The following is a 20624-nucleotide window of genomic DNA, read 5'->3' on the forward strand; positions in this document are numbered from 1 at the left end:
TTTCCACAGAGACCTGAAAATTTCCATGATTGTTCACCAAAGCCTGCTGTTTCTTACGGTGAAAGAATGATATCGATACTCCAAATAGATTTCGAGTTAGAAAGCGTTGTTTGAGGGCAAGTCAAGGCAGTTTTTGCTTCGCTCTACTCAGTTATGGTGCATTAGAAGTCAAATATCTTTAATAATTCATATTTTAATGATAAATTGTAAACACTGGAAGATTCCCCCATCTCTTCTGAACAAAACGGTGTAAGAATGACCGCTCTAGCCCCTACGGTTTGGAAATTATGGTCATTTGTTTGAGGGGAGTCCTCACTATGAGAAATAGGCTGCAATAATCCTGTGCCTCTCTGTGCTGCGTGTGTAAAAAGAGGCACATGTTTTGGCGGGAAAAAGTACACAGGCTCTCTGATTGGTGGATTCAAATTCAGCAGCTCCCAGGCTGACCTAGAAACTTACTTCTCTCTCCCTGTGCATTTTTTTGCTGATTTTTTCATTTAACAAGTATATTTGAGGGACCCTCAGCATGTTCAGCATTTTTTCAGCTGTCCATTTTGCTTTTCCAATTTTTCTGTTTAACTTATTACTATTGTGCTAAATAATACTATTTCTGCTATTTTATAAGATTTGTGCCTAATATAGTATTTCTGCTAAATTACAATATTTCTGCTTTTTATACTATTTGTGCTAAAACATAGTATTTCTACTAAATGTAGTATTTATGCTTAATCATACTATTTCTGCTTTTTATGGGATTTGTGCCTAATATAGTATTTCTGCTTTTTATAGGATTTTTGCTCAAACATAGTATTTCTACTAAATGTAGTGTTTATGCTTAATCATCCTATTTCTGCTTTTTATAGGATTTGTGCTTAATATAGTATTTCTGCTAAATTATAGTATTTCTGCTTTTTATAGTATTTGTGCTTAATATAGTATTTCTGCTTTTTATAGAATTTGTGCTTAATATAGTATTTCTGCTTTTTATAGGATTTGTGCTTAATATAGTATTTCTGCTTTTTATAGAATTTGTGCTTAATATAGTATTTCTGCTAAATTATAGTATTTCTGCTTTTTATAGTATTTGTGCTAAAACATAGTATTTCTACTAAATGTAGTATTTATGCTTAATCATAGTATTTCTATATATTTCTGCCAGGTCCCCAGGCAGCCAATCCTCTGTGAGGACTGAGAAATTCAAATTTTCAAATCAGGGCCTGCACGGCTTCCCAGCCAATCATATATGTGTCCTGAGGCATTCAAATTTGCATATTGGGGCCTTCATGGCTTCTAAGCCAGCCAATCATATCTGAGGGCTGAGGAATTCAAATCCACAAATCAGGGCCTGCACAGCTTCCCAGCCAGCCAATCATGTATGTGGGCTCCAGGTATTCAAATTTGCATATTGGGGAATTCGTGGCTTCTAAGTCAACAAGTCATCCATGTCATATATCTCTAAAAATTCATATTTTAATGATAAATTGTCAACACTGGAAGATTCCCCCATCTCTTCTGAACAAAACGGTGTAAGAATGACCGCTCTAGCCCCTATGGTTAGGAAATTATGGTCATTTGTTTGAGGGGAATCCTCACTATGTGAAATAAACTGAAAGAAGCAGGTCTATGTCTCTGTGCTGCGTGTGTAAAAAGATGCACCTGTTTTGGCGGGAAAACGTAAACAGCCTCTCTGATTGGTGGATTCAAATTCAGCAGCTCCCAGGCTGACCTAGAAACTTAGTCCTCTCTCCCTGTGTGTGTGTGTGTGTGTGTGTGTGTGTGTGTGTGTGTGTGTTTGTGTGTGTGTGTGTGTGTGTTTAGTGGGAGAGAGAGGACCCTGCCCTTATTTGGCAGCATGTCATTGTAGGATTTAAATTGAACATAGTTAGACTGGTTGACTGGATTAGAGCCTGTGTTTGTGTGTCCCTCTGTGCATTTGTGTTTCAATAAGTTATTAGTATTCTGCTAAATCATAGTATTTCTGGTACTTTTCGGTACTTGTGCTAAATACAGTATTTCTGCTAAATCATACTATTTCTGCTTTTCATAGGATTTATGCCTAATATAGTATTTCTGCTAAATTATAGTATTTCTGCTTTTTATAGGATTTGTGCCTAACATAGTATTTCTGCTAAATTATAGTATTTCTGCTTTTTATAGGATTTGTGCCTAACATAGTATTTCTGCTAAATTATAGTATTTCTGCTTTTTATACTATTTGTTCTAAATTATAGTATTTCTGCTTTTTATAGGATTTGTGCTTAATATAGTATTTCTGCTAAATTATAGTTTTTCTTCTTTTTATAATATTTGTGCTAAAACATAGTATTTCTGCTAAATGTAGTATTTATGCTTAATAATAGTATTTCTATATATTTCTGCCAGGTCCCCAGGCAGCCAATCCTCTGTGAGGACTGAGACATTCAAATTTTCAAATCAGGGCCTGCACAGTTTCCCAGCCAATCAAATAAGTGTCCTGAGGCATTCAAATTTGCATATTGGGGCCTTCGTGGCTTCTAAGCCAGCCAATCATATCTGAGGGCTGAGGAATTCAAATCCACAAATCAGGGCCTGCACGGCTTCCCAGCCAGCCAATCACATATGTGGTCTCAGGCATTCAAATTTGCATATTGGGGAATTCGTGGCTTCTAAGTCAACAAGTCATCCATGTCATATATCTCTAAAAATTCATATTTTAATATTAAATTGTCAACACTTGAAGATTCCCCCATCTCTTCTGAACAAAACGGTGTAAGAATGACCGTTCTAGCCTCTACGGTTAGGAAATTACGGTCATTTGTTTGAGGGGAGTCGTCACTATGAGAAATAGACTGCAAAAATCCTGTGTCTCTCTGTGCTGCTGCGTGTGTAAACAGATGCACCTGTTTTGGTGGGGAAAAGTGCACAGCCTCTCTGATTGGTGGATTCAAATTCACCAGCTCCCAGGCTGACCTAGAAACTTACTTCTCTCTCCCTGTGTGTGTGTGTGTGTGTGTGTGTGTGTGTGTGTGTGTATGTGTGTGTGTGTGTGTGTGTGTGTGTGTGTGTGTGTGTGTGTGTGTGTGACAGAGAGAGAGAGAGAGAGAGAGAGAGAGAGAGAGAGAAAGGATTTTAATGGGATGATCTCATTCTAAGATTTAAATTCAATATATTTAGACTGGTTGACTGAATTGGATCTTGTGTGTGGGTCTCTCTGTGCATGTGTGTTTCCTCATGTGTACATATTTGTGATTGTGTGGCTGTAATAAATTTTTTTGCAGATTTTTGTCATTTAACAAGTATATTTGAGGGACCCTCAGCATGTTCAGCATTTTTTCAGCTGTCCATTTTGCTTTTCCAATTTTTCTGTTTAACTTCTTACTATTGTGCTAAATCATACTGTTTCTGCTATTTTATAAGATTTGTGCTTAATATACTATTTCTGCTTTTATAGGATTTGTGCTTAATATAGTATTTCTGCTAAATGTAGTATTTATGCTTAATCATACTATTTCTGCTTTTCATAGGATTTGTGCTTGATATAGTATTTCTGCTAAATTTAGTATTTCTGATTAATTAGTTTTTCTACTAAATCATAGTACAGTATTTCTGCTTTTTATGGGATTTGTGCTAAAACAAAGTATTTCTACTAAATGTAGTATTTATGCTTAATCATACCATTTCTGCTTTTTATAGGATTTGTGCTTAATATAGTATTTCTGCTAAATTATAGTATTTCTGCCAAATTATAATATTTGTGCTAAAACATAGTCTTAATTTAAAATTACAATATTCATAGTTCATCACAGTGTCTCTGGTAAATCACAATATTTCTGCTCTGTTGTACTATTTTTCTAAATCATAGTGTTTCTGTAATGTTTAAGTATTTTTGGCTAAATATATTCTTTCTGTTATCTTATACTATTTCTCCTAAATTCTTGTATTTTTGAGAAGTTATCATGTTTCTGGTAAGTTACAATATTTCTGCTAAATTCTGCTATGCTATTGTATTTCTGCCAAGTATTATGTTTCCTCTAAGATATTGCAGTTCTGCTAAGTTATTCCATTTTAGCAAACTTCTTTTGCTTCTGCAAAGTTTTTACAATTTCTGCAACTTTTCAGCTTTTTCAGCTACTTTTTGCATACAGCTTCAGCTTTAAGCATCCACACTGCATTTTCGCAGGAAATGCAAATTTTTCTAGTTCTTTATTATTATTATTATTATTATTCTGGGTGTTTCCGTACACTTTTCGCCGTTAAACTACTTCCACAATTTTCAGCCGATTTTCACCGTTCAAATTTTAAACTATTCAACTATTTTTGCTAATTTCTGCTATGATTTTTGCTATTTTTAACTATTATACTTTTTAAAATATTCCACTTTTTTCCTTTAATTTGTCCCATTGAAATGAATGGAAATCTTCCAAAATTCTGCTAAATTTAGCTTGTTTTTGAAACTTAACTACTTCCTCATACTTTCACCTAGAACAACCATTCAAACTTTAAAATGTTCACAAATTATTGGGCTATTCAGGTATGATTCAGCTTTTTCAAATCTTTTACTGTTTTACTTTTATGCCTCTTAAAGTTTTGAGTTGCAAAATTGTGATTTTTCACAAAATACATGCGTTGTTATGGTTGCTATGCTCTTGGCTTCCAGTGTGTCACTGAAGCTTTTGCAGTCTTCTCTTCATGTCCGAACAACTTCCTGCTACTTGCTCAATTTTCACTCAACTTCCACAAATTATACATCAAAACGTAGGCATTTTTGCTGGCTTTCAGAAAATGTCACTATCATTGTTGTGGTATTCATAGAACTTTCGCAAATCTCCTCAGACTAACACAAGGTCAGAAAACTGTCCATATAAAGTCAATGGAGAGCTTGTTCAAAATCACCGCTGCATTTCTGTAATGAGAGGCATATTCGAATCGTCATATCTCCTTAACGAAGCAAAGTTAAGACATGAGGCTTGTCCCGGTATATCTTCAGACACTCCTGACGCTCACAATTCAAGAATTTCTTTCTCACCTATTACCGTTCTGAAATGAGTTGGACTTGTTTGAGGGTAGGAAATTCCTCCTTCGCTCAGATTTCTTCAGATTTCAAAGTCTGGAAATGAACCACTTTTTTCTCTCGTCATAACTTTTTGTTGGATTTCCACAGCGACCTGAAAATTTCCATGATTGTTCACCAAAGCCTGCTGTCTCTTACGGTGAAAGAATGATATCGATACTCCAAACAGATTTCAAGTTACAAACCGTTGTTTGAGGGCAAGTCAAGGCAGTTTTTGCTTCGCTCTACTCAGTTATGCTGCATTACAAGTCAAATATCTTTAATAATTCATATTTTAATGATAAATTGTTAACACTGGAAGATTCCCCCATCTCTTCTGAACAAAACGGTGTAAGAATGACCGCTCTAGCCCCTACGGTTAGGAAATTATGGTCATTTGTTTGAGGGGAGTCGTCACTATGAAAAGTAGGCTGCAATAATCCTGTGCCTCTCTGTGCCTGCGTGTGTAAAAAGGTGCACCTTTTTTGGCGGGAAAACGTAAACAGGCACTCTGATTGGTGGATTCAAATTCAGCAGCTCCCAGGCTGACCTAGAAACTTACTTCTCTCTCCCTGTGTGTCTGTGTGTGTGTGTGTGTCTGTGTGTGACAGAGAGAGAGAGAGAGAGAGAGAGAGAGAGAGAGAAAGCCTTTTAATGGGATGATCTCATTCTAAGATTCTAATTTAATATATTTAGACTGGGTGACTGAATTTGATCTTGGTAGTGTGTCTCTCTGTGCATGTGTGTTTCCTTATGTGTACATATTTGTGATTGTGTGGCTGTTATAGATTTTTTTGCTAATTTTTTTCATTTAACAAGTATATTTGAGGGACCCTCAGCATGTTCAGCATTTTTTCAGCTGTCCATTTTGCTTTTCCAGTTTTTCTGTTTAAGTTATTACTATTGTGCTAAATCATACTGTTTCTGCTATTTTATAAGATTTGTGCTTAATATACTATTTCTGCTTTTATAGGATTTGTGCTTAATATAGTATTTCTGCTAAATTTAGTATTTCTGATTAATTATAGTTTTTCTACTAAATCATAGTACAGTATTTCTGCTTTTTATGGGATTTGTGCTAAAACAAAGTATTTCTACTAAATGTAGTATTTGTGCTTAATCATACCATTTCTGCTTTTTATAGGATTTGTGCTTAATATAGTATTTCTGCTAAATTATAGTATTTCTGCCAAATTATAATATTTGTGCTAAAACATAGTCTCAATTTAAAATTACAATATTCATAGTTCATCACAGTGTCTCTGGTAAATCACAATATTTCTGCTCTGTTGTACTATTTTTCTAAATCATAGTGTTTCTGTAATGTTTAAGTATTTTTGGCTAAATATATTCTTTCTGTTATCTTATACTATTTCTCCTAAATTCTTGTATTTTTGAGAAGTTATCATGTTTCTGGTAAGTTACAATATTTCTGCTAAATTCTGCTATGCTATTGTATTTCTGCCAAGTATTATGTTTCCTCTAAGATATTGCAGTTCTGCTAAGTTATTCCATTTTAGCAAACTTCTTTTGCTTCTGCAAAGTTTTTACAATTTCTGCAACTTTTCAGCTTTTTCAGCTACTTTTTGCATACAGCTTCAGCTTTAAGCATCCACACTGCATTTTCGCAGGAAATGCAAATTTTTCTAGTTATTCTTCAAGTTGCTTCCGTACACTTTTCGCCGTAGAACTACTTCCACAATTTTCAGCCGATTTTCACCGTTCAAATTTTAAACTATTCTGCTATTTTTGCTCTTTCCGGCTATGACTTTTGCTATTTTTTGCTATTATACTTTTTAAAATATTAAGCTTTTTTCCTTTAATTTGTCCCATTGAAATGAATGGGAAACTTCAGCAATTCTGCTAAAATTTGCTTGTTTTTGAAACTTAACTACTTCCTCATACTTTCACCTAGAACAACCATTCAAATTTTAAAATGTTCACAAATTATTGGGCTATTCAGGTATGATTCAGCTTTTTCAAATCTTTTACTGTTTTACTTTTATGCCTCTTAAAGTTTTCAGTTGCAAAATTGTGATTTTTCACAAAATACATGTGTTGTTATGGTTGCTATGCTCTTGGCTTCCAGTGTGCCACTGAAGGTTTTGCAATTTTCACTTCATGTCCGAACAACTTCCTGCTACTTGCTCAATTTTCACTCAACTTCCACAAATTATACATCAAAACGTAGGTATTTTTGCTGGCTTTCAGAAAATGTCACCATCATTGTTGTGGGATTTATAGAATTTTGGCAAATCTCCTCAGACTAACACAAGGTCAGAAAACTCTCCATATAAAGTCAATGGACAGTTTGTTCAAAATCACCGCTGCATTTCTGTAATGAGAGGCATATTCGAATCGTCATATCTCCTTAACGAAGCAAAGTTAAGACATGAGGCTTGTCCCGGTATATCTTCAGACACTCGTGACGCTCACAATTCAAGAATTATTTTCTCACCTATTACCGTTCTGAAATGAGTTGGACTTGTTTGAGGGTAGGAAATTTGTCCTTCGCTCAGATTTCTTCAGATTTCAAACTGTGGAAATGAACCACTTTTTTCTCTCGTCATAACTTTTTGTTGGATTTCCACAGAGACCTGAAAATTTCCATGATTGTTCACCAAAGCCTGCTGTCTCTTACGGTGAAAGAATGATATCGATACTCCAAATAGATTTAGAGTTAGAAAGCATTGTTTGAGGGCAAGTCAAGGCAGTTTTTGCTTCGCTCTACTCAGTTATGGTGCATTAGAAGTCAAATATCTTTAATAATTCATATTTTAATGATAAATTGTAAACACTGGAAGATTCCCCCATCTCTTCTGAACAAAACGGTGTAAGAATGACCGCTCTAGCCCCTACGGTTAGGAAATTATTTTCATTTGTTTGAGGGGAGTCCTCACTATGAGAAATAGGCTGCAATAATCCTGTGCCTCTCTGTGCTGCGTGTGTAAAAAGAGGCACATGTTTTGGCGGGAAAAAGTACACAGGCTCTCTGATTGGTGGATTCAAATTCAGCAGCTCCCAGGCTGACCTAGAAACTTACTTCTCTCTCCCTGTGCATTTTTTTGCTGATTTTTTCATTTAACAAGTATATTTGAGGGACCCTCAGCATGTTCAGCATTTTTTCAGCTGTCCATTTTGCTTTTCCAATTTTTCTGTTTAACTTATTACTATTGTGCTAAATAATACTATTTCTGCTATTTTATAAGATTTGTGCCTAATATAGTATTTCTGCTAAATTACAATATTTCTGCTTTTTATACTATTTGTGCTAAAACATAGTATTTCTACTAAATGTAGTATTTATGCTTAATCATACTATTTCTGCTTTTTATGGGATTTGTGCCTAATATAGTATTTCTGCTTTTTATAGGATTTTTGCTCAAACATAGTATTTCTACTAAATGTAGTGTTTATGCTTAATCATCCTATTTCTGCTTTTTATAGGATTTGTGCTTAATATAGTATTTCTGCTAAATTATAGTATTTCTGCTTTTTATAGTATTTGTGCTAAAACATAGTATTTCTACTAAATGTAGTATTTATGCTTAATCATAGTATTTCTATATATTTCTGCCAGGTCCCCAGGCAGCCAATCCTCTGTGAGGACTGAGAAATTCAAATTTTCAAATCAGGGCCTGCACGGCTTCCCAGCCAATCATATATGTGTCCTGAGGCATTCAAATTTGCATATTGGGGCCTTCGTGGCTTCTAAGCCAGCCAATCATATCTGAGGGCTGAGGAATTCAAATCCACAAATCAGGGCCTGCACAGCTTCCCAGCCAGCCAATCATGTATGTGGGCTCCAGGTATTCAAATTTGCATATTGGGGAATTCGTGGCTTCTAAGTCAACAAGTCATCCATGTCATATATCTCTAAAAATTCATATTTTAATGATAAATTGTCAACACTGGAAGATTCCCCCATCTCTTCTGAACAAAACGGTGTAAGAATGACCGCTCTAGCCCCTATGGTTAGGAAATTATGGTCATTTGTTTGAGGGGAATCCTCACTATGTGAAATAAACTGAAAGAAGCAGGTCTATGTCTCTGTGCTGCGTGTGTAAAAAGATGCACCTGTTTTGGCGGGAAAACGTAAACAGCCTCTCTGATTGGTGGATTCAAATTCAGCAGCTCCCAGGCTGACCTAGAAACTTAGTCCTCTCTCCCTGTGTGTGTGTGTGTGTGTGTGTGTGTGTGTGTGTGTGTGTGTGTGTGTGTGTGTGTGTGTGTGTGTGTGTTTAGTGGGAGAGAGAGGACCCTGCCCTTATTTGACAGCATGTCATTGTAGGATTTAAATTGAACATAGTTAGACTGGTTGACTGGATTAGAGCCTGTGTTTGTGTGTCCCTCTGTGCATTTGTGTTTCAATAAGTTATTACTATTCTGCTAAATCATAGTATTTCTGGTACTTTTCGGTACTTGTGCTAAATACAGTATTTCTGCTAAATCATACTATTTCTGCTTTTCATAGGATTTGTGCTTAATATAGTATTTCTGCTAAATTATAGTTTTTCTTCTTTTTATAATATTTGTGCTAAAACATAGTATTTCTACTAAATGTAGTATTTATGCTTAATAATAGTATTTCTATATATTTCTGCCAGGTCCCCAGGCAGCCAATCCTCTGTGAGGACTGAGACATTCAAATTTTCAAATCAGGGCCTGCACAGTTTCCCAGCCAATCAAATAAGTGTCCTGAGGCATTCAAATTTGCATATTGGGGCCTTCGTGGCTTCTAAGCCAGCCAATCATATCTGAGGGCTGAGGAATTCAAATCCACAAATCAGGGCCTGCACGGCTTCCCAGCCAGCCAATCACATATGTGGTCTCAGGCATTCAAATTTGCATATTGGGGAATTCGTGGCTTCTAAGTCAACAAGTCATCCATGTCATATATCTCTAAAAATTCATATTTTAATATTAAATTGTCAACACTTGAAGATTCCCCCATCTCTTCTGAACAAAACGGTGTAAGAATGACTGTTCTAGCCCCTACGGTTAGGAAATTACGGTCATTTGTTTGAGGGGAGTCGTCACTATGAGAAATAGACTGCAAAAATCCTGTGTCTCTCTGTGCTGCTGCGTGTGTAAACAGATGCACCTGTTTTGGTGGGGAAAAGTGCACAGCCTCTCTGATTGGTGGATTCAAATTCACCAGCTCCCAGGCTGACCTAGAAACTTACTTCTCTCTCCCTGTGTGTGTGTGTGTGTGTGTGTGTGTGTGTGTGTGTGTGTGTGTCTGTGTGTGTGTGTGTGTGTGTGTGTGTGTGACAGAGAGAGAGAGAGAGAGAGAGAGAGAGAGAGAGAGAGAGAAAGGCTTTTAATGGGATGATCTCATTCTAAGATTTAAATTCAATATATTTAGACTGGTTGACTGAATTGGATCTTGTGTGTGGGTCTCTCTGTGCATGTGTGTTTCCTCATGTGTACATATTTGTGATTGTGTGGCTGTAATAAATTTTTTTGCAGATTTTTGTCATTTAACAAGTATATTTGAGGGACCCTCAGCATGTTCAGCATTTTTTCAGCTGTCCATTTTGCTTTTCCAATTTTTCTGTTTAACTTATTACTATTGTGCTAAATCATACTATTTCTGCTATTTTATAAGATTTGTGCTTAATATACTATTTCTGCTTTTATAGGATTTGTGCTTAATATAGTATTTCTGCTAAATGTAGTATTTATGCTTAATCATACTATTTCTGCTTTTCATAGTATTTGTGCTTAATATAGTATTTCTGCTAAATTTAGTATTTCTGATTAATTATAGTTTTTCTACTGAATCATAGTACAGTATTTCTGCTTTTTATGGGATTTGTGCTAAAACAAAGTATTTCTACTAAATGTAGTATTTGTGCTTAATCATACCATTTCTGCTTTTTATAGGATTTGTGCTTAATATAGTATTTCTGCTAAATTATAGTATTTCTGCCAAATTATAATATTTGTGCTAAAACATAGTCTCAATTTAAAATTACAATATTCATAGTTCATCACAGTGTCTCTGGTAAATCACAATATTTCTGCTCTGTTGTACTATTTTTCTAAATCATAGTGTTTCTGTAATGTTTAAGTATTTTTGGCTAAATATATTCTTTCTGTTATCTTATACTATTTTTCCTAAATTCTTGTATTTTTGAGAAGTTATCATGTTTCTGGTAAGTTACAATATTTCTGCTAAATTCTGCTATGCTATTGTATTTCTGCCAAGTATTATGTTTCCTCTAAGATATTGCAGTTCTGCTAAGTTATTCCATTTTAGCAAACTTCTTTTGCTTCTGCAAAGTTTTTACAATTTCTGCAACTTTTCAGCTTTTTCAGCTACTTTTTGCATACAGCTTCAGCTTTAAGCATCCACACTGCATTTTCGCAGGAAATGCAAATTTTTCTAGTTATTTATGCATTTATTGTATGCTATTGTTAAGAGATTTTCTACATTATACAATATAACCAAATCTCTATAATACAATATAATCAAGTGTGCCTTATATTCTGTGTGTTCATATGTTTTCACATAACCAAGCTTATTGTTAAAAGAGAACATAATGCATTCCTTACCTCAGTGTGTGATGTCAGATAAGCATGATATACTTCTGCATCGTTATTTTCAGTGTATGTGTGCAAGGTCAGATAAGCTGAGATAATGCCTGACCTCTCCCCTTTCTGTTAAAAGAGGAAGTACTATGTAACTTACTTTCACTATAAATAAAGAACCAAGCCTGCGCTCAGTGTGTGTGTCTTCTCAGAGGCATTCACACCCGTGCGCACGCTTTCTAATACTCTCTGAGTCGGTCTACAGTGTCTCATTTCTCTTACTTGTGTTTGAACAAATGTCTACCCCTGACATTTATATGCAGTGGAAGTTGTTGATTGAATATGATCTGCCTTAAGTGAAAACAGAAAAAAATGGTGTACCCAGCTTAACAATAAAATTCTGACAAAAAGAAATGTTGTAAAGAGGGAGAAAAAAAGTCAAAGCAGATACCATAAAACATATAAAAAGAGCAGACGTGTAGCTCAATGTGGAGCTACACAGGTCACACAGTTGTTTGGCACTGTTTTTTGTTTTTTACCCCCGAAAAATTATGTAAATTGCATGGCACAATTTTAATGACTAAATTGCAAAAATATGGCTTATGTAGCAAATGTGATACTAATTAAAACATATATATGCAGATTAAAATTTAATATATTATTAGATATTCTGTCTAAAGGTTCAACAAAAACTCCATTATCAAGAAATTAAAGATTTCTGGCAGTTATTTTATTGTTCTGGTTTTAAAGGGCTAAAGAAGACTGTAAAATACAGGCAATGTGCTCTCATTTTAGTTTGATTAGACCAAAACAGTTAAATATGAGATCATACAGGATATTTGATGAACACAGAGTGGCAAGATCTCATCACATCTCATCTAATTTCATCTCATGCGGCTTCATAAAGTGATCTGGGATCATGTTTCTTGATTGTGGTTGCTGTAATTGGTAAAACAAAAAAGAAAAAAAAACCTGTCACCTTCTGCATGAGCTCAACTAGAATAGTGGAATGTCTCATTACCAGGCCAGGCTCAATCATCATTTGTGTTAATTAATGAAAATTGATGAGGGACTGACATTGTTCATAGTGCATTAATTATGTACATTGACTTCCTCTGTCTGCAAATGCAGCACTAAGAAAAAAGGATAAATGGAAGAAAGAATACGGGAAGAGTTTGCAAAGGAAATCACTAAAATAGCAGCAGCCCTGTGTTTCTATTGTTTGATTGATAGAATTAACAGGACTTTAAAAGGACAAAAACACAGTACATGTTGGAAAGCAGAAGCAGGTAAAAATGATACCATGAAATAGTGTAACAGTACACATGAAGTCACCCTACATGTTAACGCTATGCATTTTTTTTCCTTTTCATCTGCCATTTCACACTTTTACGAAACCATGAAAATGACCTGAACCCTGCCCCAGGCTTTAGTCATTTTCTATGTATTACATGACATGTGAACATGAAATATGCCTGAAGTGACTTTCTATTTATAGCCATTCCAGTGATACAGAATAAAAAAAATCCTTCACTACTGTCACTACTGGTCTTTAGTTTCCATTGTCTTTGAAGAACATCATAACATGAGTCCTAAAGGCTGCGCTCCCGTTTTAGTGGGACTTTCCAGTTTGTTTGCTGGGTGAGATCAGCAGGCAGGACATAAGAGGGTCACTGTGAGAAAAAGAAATTGCTGTGTTTATCAAAAAGAAGAATTGAAATGGCTCTTGATGTTTTATCTTTTGTTTTATGTTTTATTGCATACCTGATTATTAAAACACAGTCAAACATGAGCAACTGGGGTTTCCCACCAAGCCGTGGTTTATAAAGTGTAGCAGGTTTTACAGAGCAGGAAACCACTGGAAAATTGCTAATTAGCCTTTCAAAACAAAAGCATCAATCCAGTCAATAAGAATTAAGCTAATTGTTTACTGCTCTGCTACATTCATATCTACTGTATTGAAAAGACCTACTGACTCCGATTGCTATACTTTTGTTAACCTTGATGACCAATTAAATATAATACTCGTAAACTTAAAAAAGAAATACAAAGAAAATATTTCTACATATCGCAGCGATTCATAAAGACAGCAGAGTCTGGACGAAATGTCAGAAGAAAGCGTAGCCAATTTGGGTCTTTCAGAAATGCAAGGTGGAACATTTTCTGTGTGCCTTCCTGCTGTGTAATTCTACACCGCACACGGAGAGTCTTCACACTGTGCAATTTGGTGGATTTTTTTTAACACCAGTCAACCCCCATTTTCCAGCTTGCAGGAACAATTGTTCAACAGCTTCAGGTTAAAAAGGTTTAAAAAAAAGGTTAAAAAAAAACGAGACTTTTGAGGCAGTAGACGTTTCCTCAAGCTGCTCTACCATCTATGTCTTTCCACTAAAAACTATGACTTTTGTAGAGAAAAGCACCATTTGTGCTCAAGCTTGAAAGACTCCTGACATAAATGCTCATTAAATGTCTGGTCACATTCATATCTGCTGCTTACAAACTAAAGATGTGATTCAATGTCAGATATAAAATGCCTGTGTCCACGTTTCACACAGGAAACTACAAAGGCACAAGAAGCCATCTACATAACCGTTTTCAGATCCCACAATGTGACCTTTAATGTAGTGTTGTGAGTGCATCATTGAGAGATGGAATGAACTAGAAAGAGAAATATGGCTTTCTGTCGCTGAAATCTTGAAACTGGTTTGACATTCAAGACAGAGTATAATAGAAGAGAAAGGATTCATTTGATATAATCTTCAAATGCCACCATTCGTCGCTCTTTGAAAGTTAGTTTTTGTCGTTAGACCAAAGTGAAAGCGTTTCGTAAGTCGTGTGCTTTTATTTTGAAACTCTCACCCGGATGTCCCGGCTGGTGGGGTATTAGAGTTAGCTTAAAAGCAGCTCGCTCCTCGAGTCAGAGCGAAAGTTGTCTCCGCTTGGAAAAGTGGTGAGACGGGACCCTGCTGTTCGCACCGCCGTTGCTTCGCGCGCTTTCTCCCGCAGAGATGAGGCGGAAGGAGAAGAGGCTGCTGCAGTTCGCCGGGCTGCTCATAGCGGCTCTGTTATTCCTCCCTAACGTCGGGTTGTGGTCTTTGTACAGGGACCGAGTGTTTGACAACTCTCTCTACACAGTGGATGCACCGATACAGGTAAGAGAAGCTCGGCTTTAACGCTCCCCGTGTCACGCAGGGGTGCTAAGACTTTAAAGGCAGTCTTAAAAAACATACATGCATCGTGTTTCCTCACTGTGTCCACTTGTTCTCGGTTTAAAAGACAAGCAGGGAGACGGTATAGCCTCGGTTTATTCTCGTTGAGACTGGGACATCTGAAACAAAGAACACACTCTCATACAGGAGACTTTTAAACTACAGAAAACGCGTAAGAATTCACTTCAAGTAAGGAAAATATGTAATCCAATCTTCCGTATATGTTGTAAAATCAGGATCAGGTTCAGGATAATGTAGTGAGACGTGAAACACAGTGTAGCACAGTGTTGCTTAAGGTAGCCGTCATTCACTCAAAATAGTAAGACGTGCAGTAGAATTTGCAGAAGAGTGAGATTACAAAGCAACCCTCGCCTTACTTTAAAGCCTTGTAAAGTGTGGACAGAGTGTAGCTTCAGTAGACTGGTTGAGAAAGGGAAATCTGAAACAGAGAAAATATTCATATAGGCGACTTTAAAAGTGGGAAATATGAAAAAAAGAAAACTAGAAAACTATTGAGAATATCCACAAGACACATTCTTTTACCACTATCTAAAAAAGAAACATAGAATAAAGAAACCCATGTGTTCCCAGGTTCAGCACCATGGAGAGCGTACAAGCGTTGCTCAGGTTCAGCACCATGGACAGAGCCAAGGCACCTAAAGGATCGCAAGACAAAGTTTGTTGGGTGTTAGGACAATTTCAGCACTATTGCTTTATTTCAACACATTAAACAATGAGATGTGTAACAGTCTGGCATTCAAAGTTAATCATCTTCACTGTCTGGATATTGATTGTTTTTCTGTGCTTAGCTTGGTTTTAGTGTAGTGGAACTGAGAGTTTTCTTTATGATGAACAAATGTAGATGCTTTCATTGTGGGATTATACGTGCTTCAGCATGAGCTTCCTGGCAGTCAGCTTTGAATCCCTCATTATTGATTAATATTAAGGAACTAATTTGTTGGCATGTCATGTGAAGAATAATAAGGAGCATCTACCAGATCGTAAAATTATATTCATGACTATTCTTTCTGATTGGTGAAAGTGCTTTGTCTTTTAAAACCATGATGATCCTGGTTGCTGTAGTGTCTGTACTGTACTCTATTTAAAAGAAAATGCAATATTTATTTTACTAAGGCTTCCACACCTGAGAGGCAGGGTACAAAAATAAAATAAAATAATAAAGGTATGCGGCTGGCGTGAGGCATCTGCTTGACATTTCAGGCACTTCCATTACAATTCAGCATTGTTGTAAAGTTATAAACATGGAGGATGTTGTAAATTTAAAAACTGTTTTTCACTCTTATTTGACATTGAGGGGCCTTTATTTGAGAATCATATGTAGAAGGCATGTATCGAGTGAAGAGCACAGCAACACTGGCTTCCTGCCCGTCAGTCATTGGCAAACGCTTCGATGCGCCTCACCTCTAATAAGAGAGACAAGACGAGTGTTTATGCAGCAAGCTTCCAGTAGTGTCAAGGAGGTTCTCTTTTTCTTTCTTGTAAATTATAAAATGAAAACAGAGGAAGGCTGCTAATGCTCATACTGCTGACAGGCTTTTGGAATTTAAAATCAGTCCAATGAAATTTTTGGCTCGAATTAATTTTCTCTTGATTGGTAGTCCTTTAAGTGAGAAGAAGTGGCTGTCATAAAAAAAGCTTCAACATTGCAAATTCATTTAAAACTTTTTCATAGTATTTAGACTCAACACATCCAGCGTCTCTGTACATAATACTTTGACAAAACCATTCATTCCTTGATGTGTGAGAAGAAAAGCCACATGTTCAGCGTCAAATTTACACTGAACGCATGAAATGTTTTTTTTTTTCTTTAACATTCCCTCAGTGATGAAGATATATCAGCTCAGTTTCTCTGAGGGATTAAACAACATTCAAAACCATGAAGTAAAAATGACCACTTAAGCATGATTTATGTGTAGATTTGTGGAAATCCAGCCTGCGTTAATGTTTTTGATGTTTTTGCATTCAGTCATCAGTGTAAGGTGCCCAATCACAGCTTTCCTGTTATTGATGCTTGCATTGATTTCTGTTCCATTCCCACTGTTGCAATGGAGTAGATGAGAGCCAGTGATTAGAATTGATCATCTACTGCCTGACGTATTCAGTTCCCTTTGACTGAACAGAGAAATCTACCTCTTGGGCTGTAGCCAGTGCCAATTATGAAAATTTGAAGTTCACATAGTAGATGTAAAACTGAGCAAGTTCCCCCTTTTTTTTTTTAAGCATTAAAAACACTTGTTTACTGTCTGGCTCTAAAAAGAGTTTGGCCTGTCTGCATATTTTCCCCTTCATAAGAACTCTGACTGGTGTGAATTTTATAACTCATCCACCTGGATGCTGCAGTGCGGGCTGTGGCTCATTTTACCGATAGCCGTCCCGATACATGAATGAATAAACTGGATGTTTCTGCCACGTCTGTGCTGTTGGTACCTGTTGAAGCCTTTTAATGTACTTATCTGTCTCATATTATAGTCAAAGAAATCTGAGCTTCAGTTTTACTCAATGAAAATTTATTATTTTATTAGTTTGCAAAAATGATCAGTAGGTCATCTGCATTGTGCCTATGCGTTTTGTAGATGCAGCATGACTTTTGTCTTCACAAAACAACATGTCAGGGGCAAAACTGCTAATTCAAAACTAGTGGGTGATCTCACAGTAGCACAGTCCATTTTATATAGTGCCTATGACAGAAAAGGCTTCCTTTCCATTTTTCAATTTAACAGCTAAACAGTAGGGGAAATATTAGGGCTACTGAAGATTAAAATAATAATAATAACATGAGTTATAACCCTGAATTTTAGAGATTCAAGTTGTAAACTTATGAAAATAATTACTTAAGAAAAAAAATTGAGTTTTTATTTTTCACTCAAGGATTCATATGCTGAACTTAGTAAATACGGCTTTTACTTAGTAACCTCCCAGTGACTGAACACAGAGAGCCAGACCCCTATTTCAATAAGGAGAGATCACGTGGAAGAATTGAACATTATTGATTGAGATAGAGGAATTAATGTATTTGGCGATTAGACTCCAATAACCCATCTTGGAAGAACAAAATTGCAATGTGCGTTTGCATACATAAGATTTTCTGGAGGAGGACAGACATTTGTTTAGAATTCTTAAAGATGTCGAAGCAAGCTCCTTTAAGTAATTACTTTGGTGTTCCTCCACCTCCAACGGATGCGCACATGCGGACCACTTATGTGCACCCCTGTATATAAACATCCATGACACCTTTCATGTTTCTACACCTTATAACGGCAATACAAAATGAAATATATTAATCACACGTTCTGTACATAAATATTCCGTACATAAATATCAATAGTGTGCTTTCCTAATCGTGTCTCCGTGGGAAAAAAAAAGAAAAAGAAAGAATTTAATTTAAGGGATCTCCAAAAGTTGATTCTGTTCATCTGGACGTAGCGTTTTGTGGGAGAAACGTTTCGTCACTCATTCACGTGACTTCTTCAGTCTCAGCTGACTGCAGGTTTCCCCAACCTTAGAAACAGTACATTTGCATAATGACTGAAACCAGCCCACTGAGGAACAATGGGCTGGGAGGTCAGTTCCTTAATCTTAATTATGCAAATTCTCATGACCATTGATCAACAACCACTGATCAATGGCCATGAGTACCATTCACAGAGAGTTGGGGAATGGCTGCAATCACAGCATTGTAATTTAAGGGAATTCCTGACTTATAAAATATATTCATCTAAGGAAAATGTAATATGCAACTATGTAAGCAACAAGTTAATGGGGAATATTTGTGCATTAATATAGTGTGGTAAAAACCAGCTACGTCAAATCTCCAAGTCAAAGCCCTATATTCCACATAAAGACCTTGAAAAGCTTATCCATGCCTTCATTACTTCGAGACTGGACTATTGCAATTCTCTGTACATGGACCTCCAATTCTCTCTCTCCTCCAGCATTTGCAATTAGTTCAAAATGCCGCAGCACGCCTCTTAACTGGTGCCCAGTTACCCAGCAGACCTTCTCGACGTGTATAGCCCCAAGAGAATGCTCAGATCCTCTAACCAACTGCTCTTAGTGCAACAAAGGCCCCGACGAAAGACTAGAGGGGACTGAGCTTTCGCACCCAAACTCTGGAATAATCTTCCTATCAATGTCCGCATATCAGATTCCATTCAGTCGTTTAAATCATGCTTAAAAACTCACCTGTTCCAGCTAGCTTTTGATGCAAATTAGTTTGGACTTCCACCTGGTCTCCAGTTGTGCTATGTAACTGTAACTATAATTGTTTTTAACTTGTTTTGTTGCCTTTGTTTTAATCTGCTTTGCTACCTTGTGTGAAGCACTTTGATGGACACTGTCCTTTTAAAATGTGCTATAGAAATAAAATATTGATTGATATTGATTTGCAATTTTTATGTAATTTAGGTATATGAATCTCTTTGTGGTGGTTTTTGTCAAAATGTATTTCCTCTGTAAAAAAAAAAAAAAAAAAAAAAATCATATCATGCTGCGAGAACATCAACATCAGAACAATAATGCTGTCTGATTTACTCACTTGTGCTGCGTTCATGTCATGTGGGATTGAAGTTAGAGATGGAAAAGCTTGTCATTTGCCACTTAGATGAATTTACAACATCAGGAAACTTAAGAGGTTTGTGCAGTTATAGATTTGGTAGTGTGAATGTTAAACAACACCCTGAATACGCAGGGAGGCGCATAAAGTGTTAATTTTGCATTTAATTCCCTTCATCAGGGATTTTAGTTAATATGAGCTGTCTTATTGTTTTTCTTTTTATGCATTTGATGTATTGGAGCTCAGAAAAATCTGAGTCATCGATCACGCTCGCTGTTGTGAATTAGGAAGCCAGTTTACTCCCACTTGACATAAAGTGCCATTATTTCTGTATCATGTGTACTGAAAGGCATGGACTGAGCGAAAAGGAGGGAGACAAACGGGTTAGGCTGCCAGCACATCATCATCCAACCCTAACATTTATCTTATTTTAACCTCTAATGGCACAGAAACTCCTTTACACTGTTGGAAACCGGCTGCAAACATTCATCTTGTCTTCTGTTTGTTTCTTGTAAACTTTTAATAGCTAAAGACAAATGGAACAAAAAACAAATAAGGGCAAAAGGAAGGAACAATATGTGTGTCTGTGCTCGGCGTCTGAGTGCTCCCTGTGGGCTGTTATGGCTTCACTGAAGTAGATAAAAATCAATACTCTAATCCCATTCAGGCTTTTCCCACATAAGTCTTGTTAGAGACGTTTGTAGCTGATATTTTCTTCCCCTTGTTGGTTTCTGTCTGCTTCACTTGTCGACTACACATCGCTTAAACCATCAGAATGAGATCAGAGTGTATTCAATACAAAAAGGGTGAGCCACATTCTCATTCATAACCAATCTGTCCCACGGATGTATTAGTTATAACAGGATATAAATGAACAACATTTACATTTATTGTTTTTTTTTCTTAGATGGATTTACCCAGGGAGCCGGACATAGAAGGCTTTTCTGGTGCTATGTCCTCATTTGCACTTTTTCATATCCACATTTTTGCATTTCTGCTTGACCCTCAGTCATGAAACCGTAAAGAGTAACAAAACATCATTTGGGAATTCTCAAACCACTACCCGGACCCAGGACTCATTTCCACAATTTATGTGTAGATTCAGTCACAGCTATAATATCTCAAACTGGTACAATTAAAGCCAACAGTCTTTCCACAGCTTTGCACCACCAAGGTTAAGGATTTCCACTTAAGGAGCATGCCTTACATTTGATTTACACTGAACAGAAAATTACTGACATGCTTACTGTGGGTCTTCTTCCCTTATTTTTATCTC

General features: G+C 36.4%; 1 protein-coding gene across 1 annotated transcript in view; it reads left to right on the forward strand.

The window, feature by feature from the left end:
* The first annotated feature begins 14442 nt into the window (after positions 1-14442).
* LOC309716232 (polypeptide N-acetylgalactosaminyltransferase 10-like) overlaps positions 14443-20624 on the forward strand; it is an 88411-nt gene continuing 82229 nt past the window's right edge. Inside the window, exon 1 of the mRNA XM_082549910.1 lies at positions 14443-14718. Within this exon, the coding sequence (XP_082406036.1) occupies positions 14575-14718 (144 nt within the window). The 5' untranslated portion in view covers positions 14443-14574. The remainder of the gene's footprint in view (positions 14719-20624) is intronic.

This window comes from Aulonocara stuartgranti (assembly GCF_965226115.1).
Source record: "Aulonocara stuartgranti genome assembly, chromosome: 10".
NCBI classification, from domain to species: domain Eukaryota; kingdom Metazoa; phylum Chordata; class Actinopteri; order Cichliformes; family Cichlidae; genus Aulonocara; species Aulonocara stuartgranti.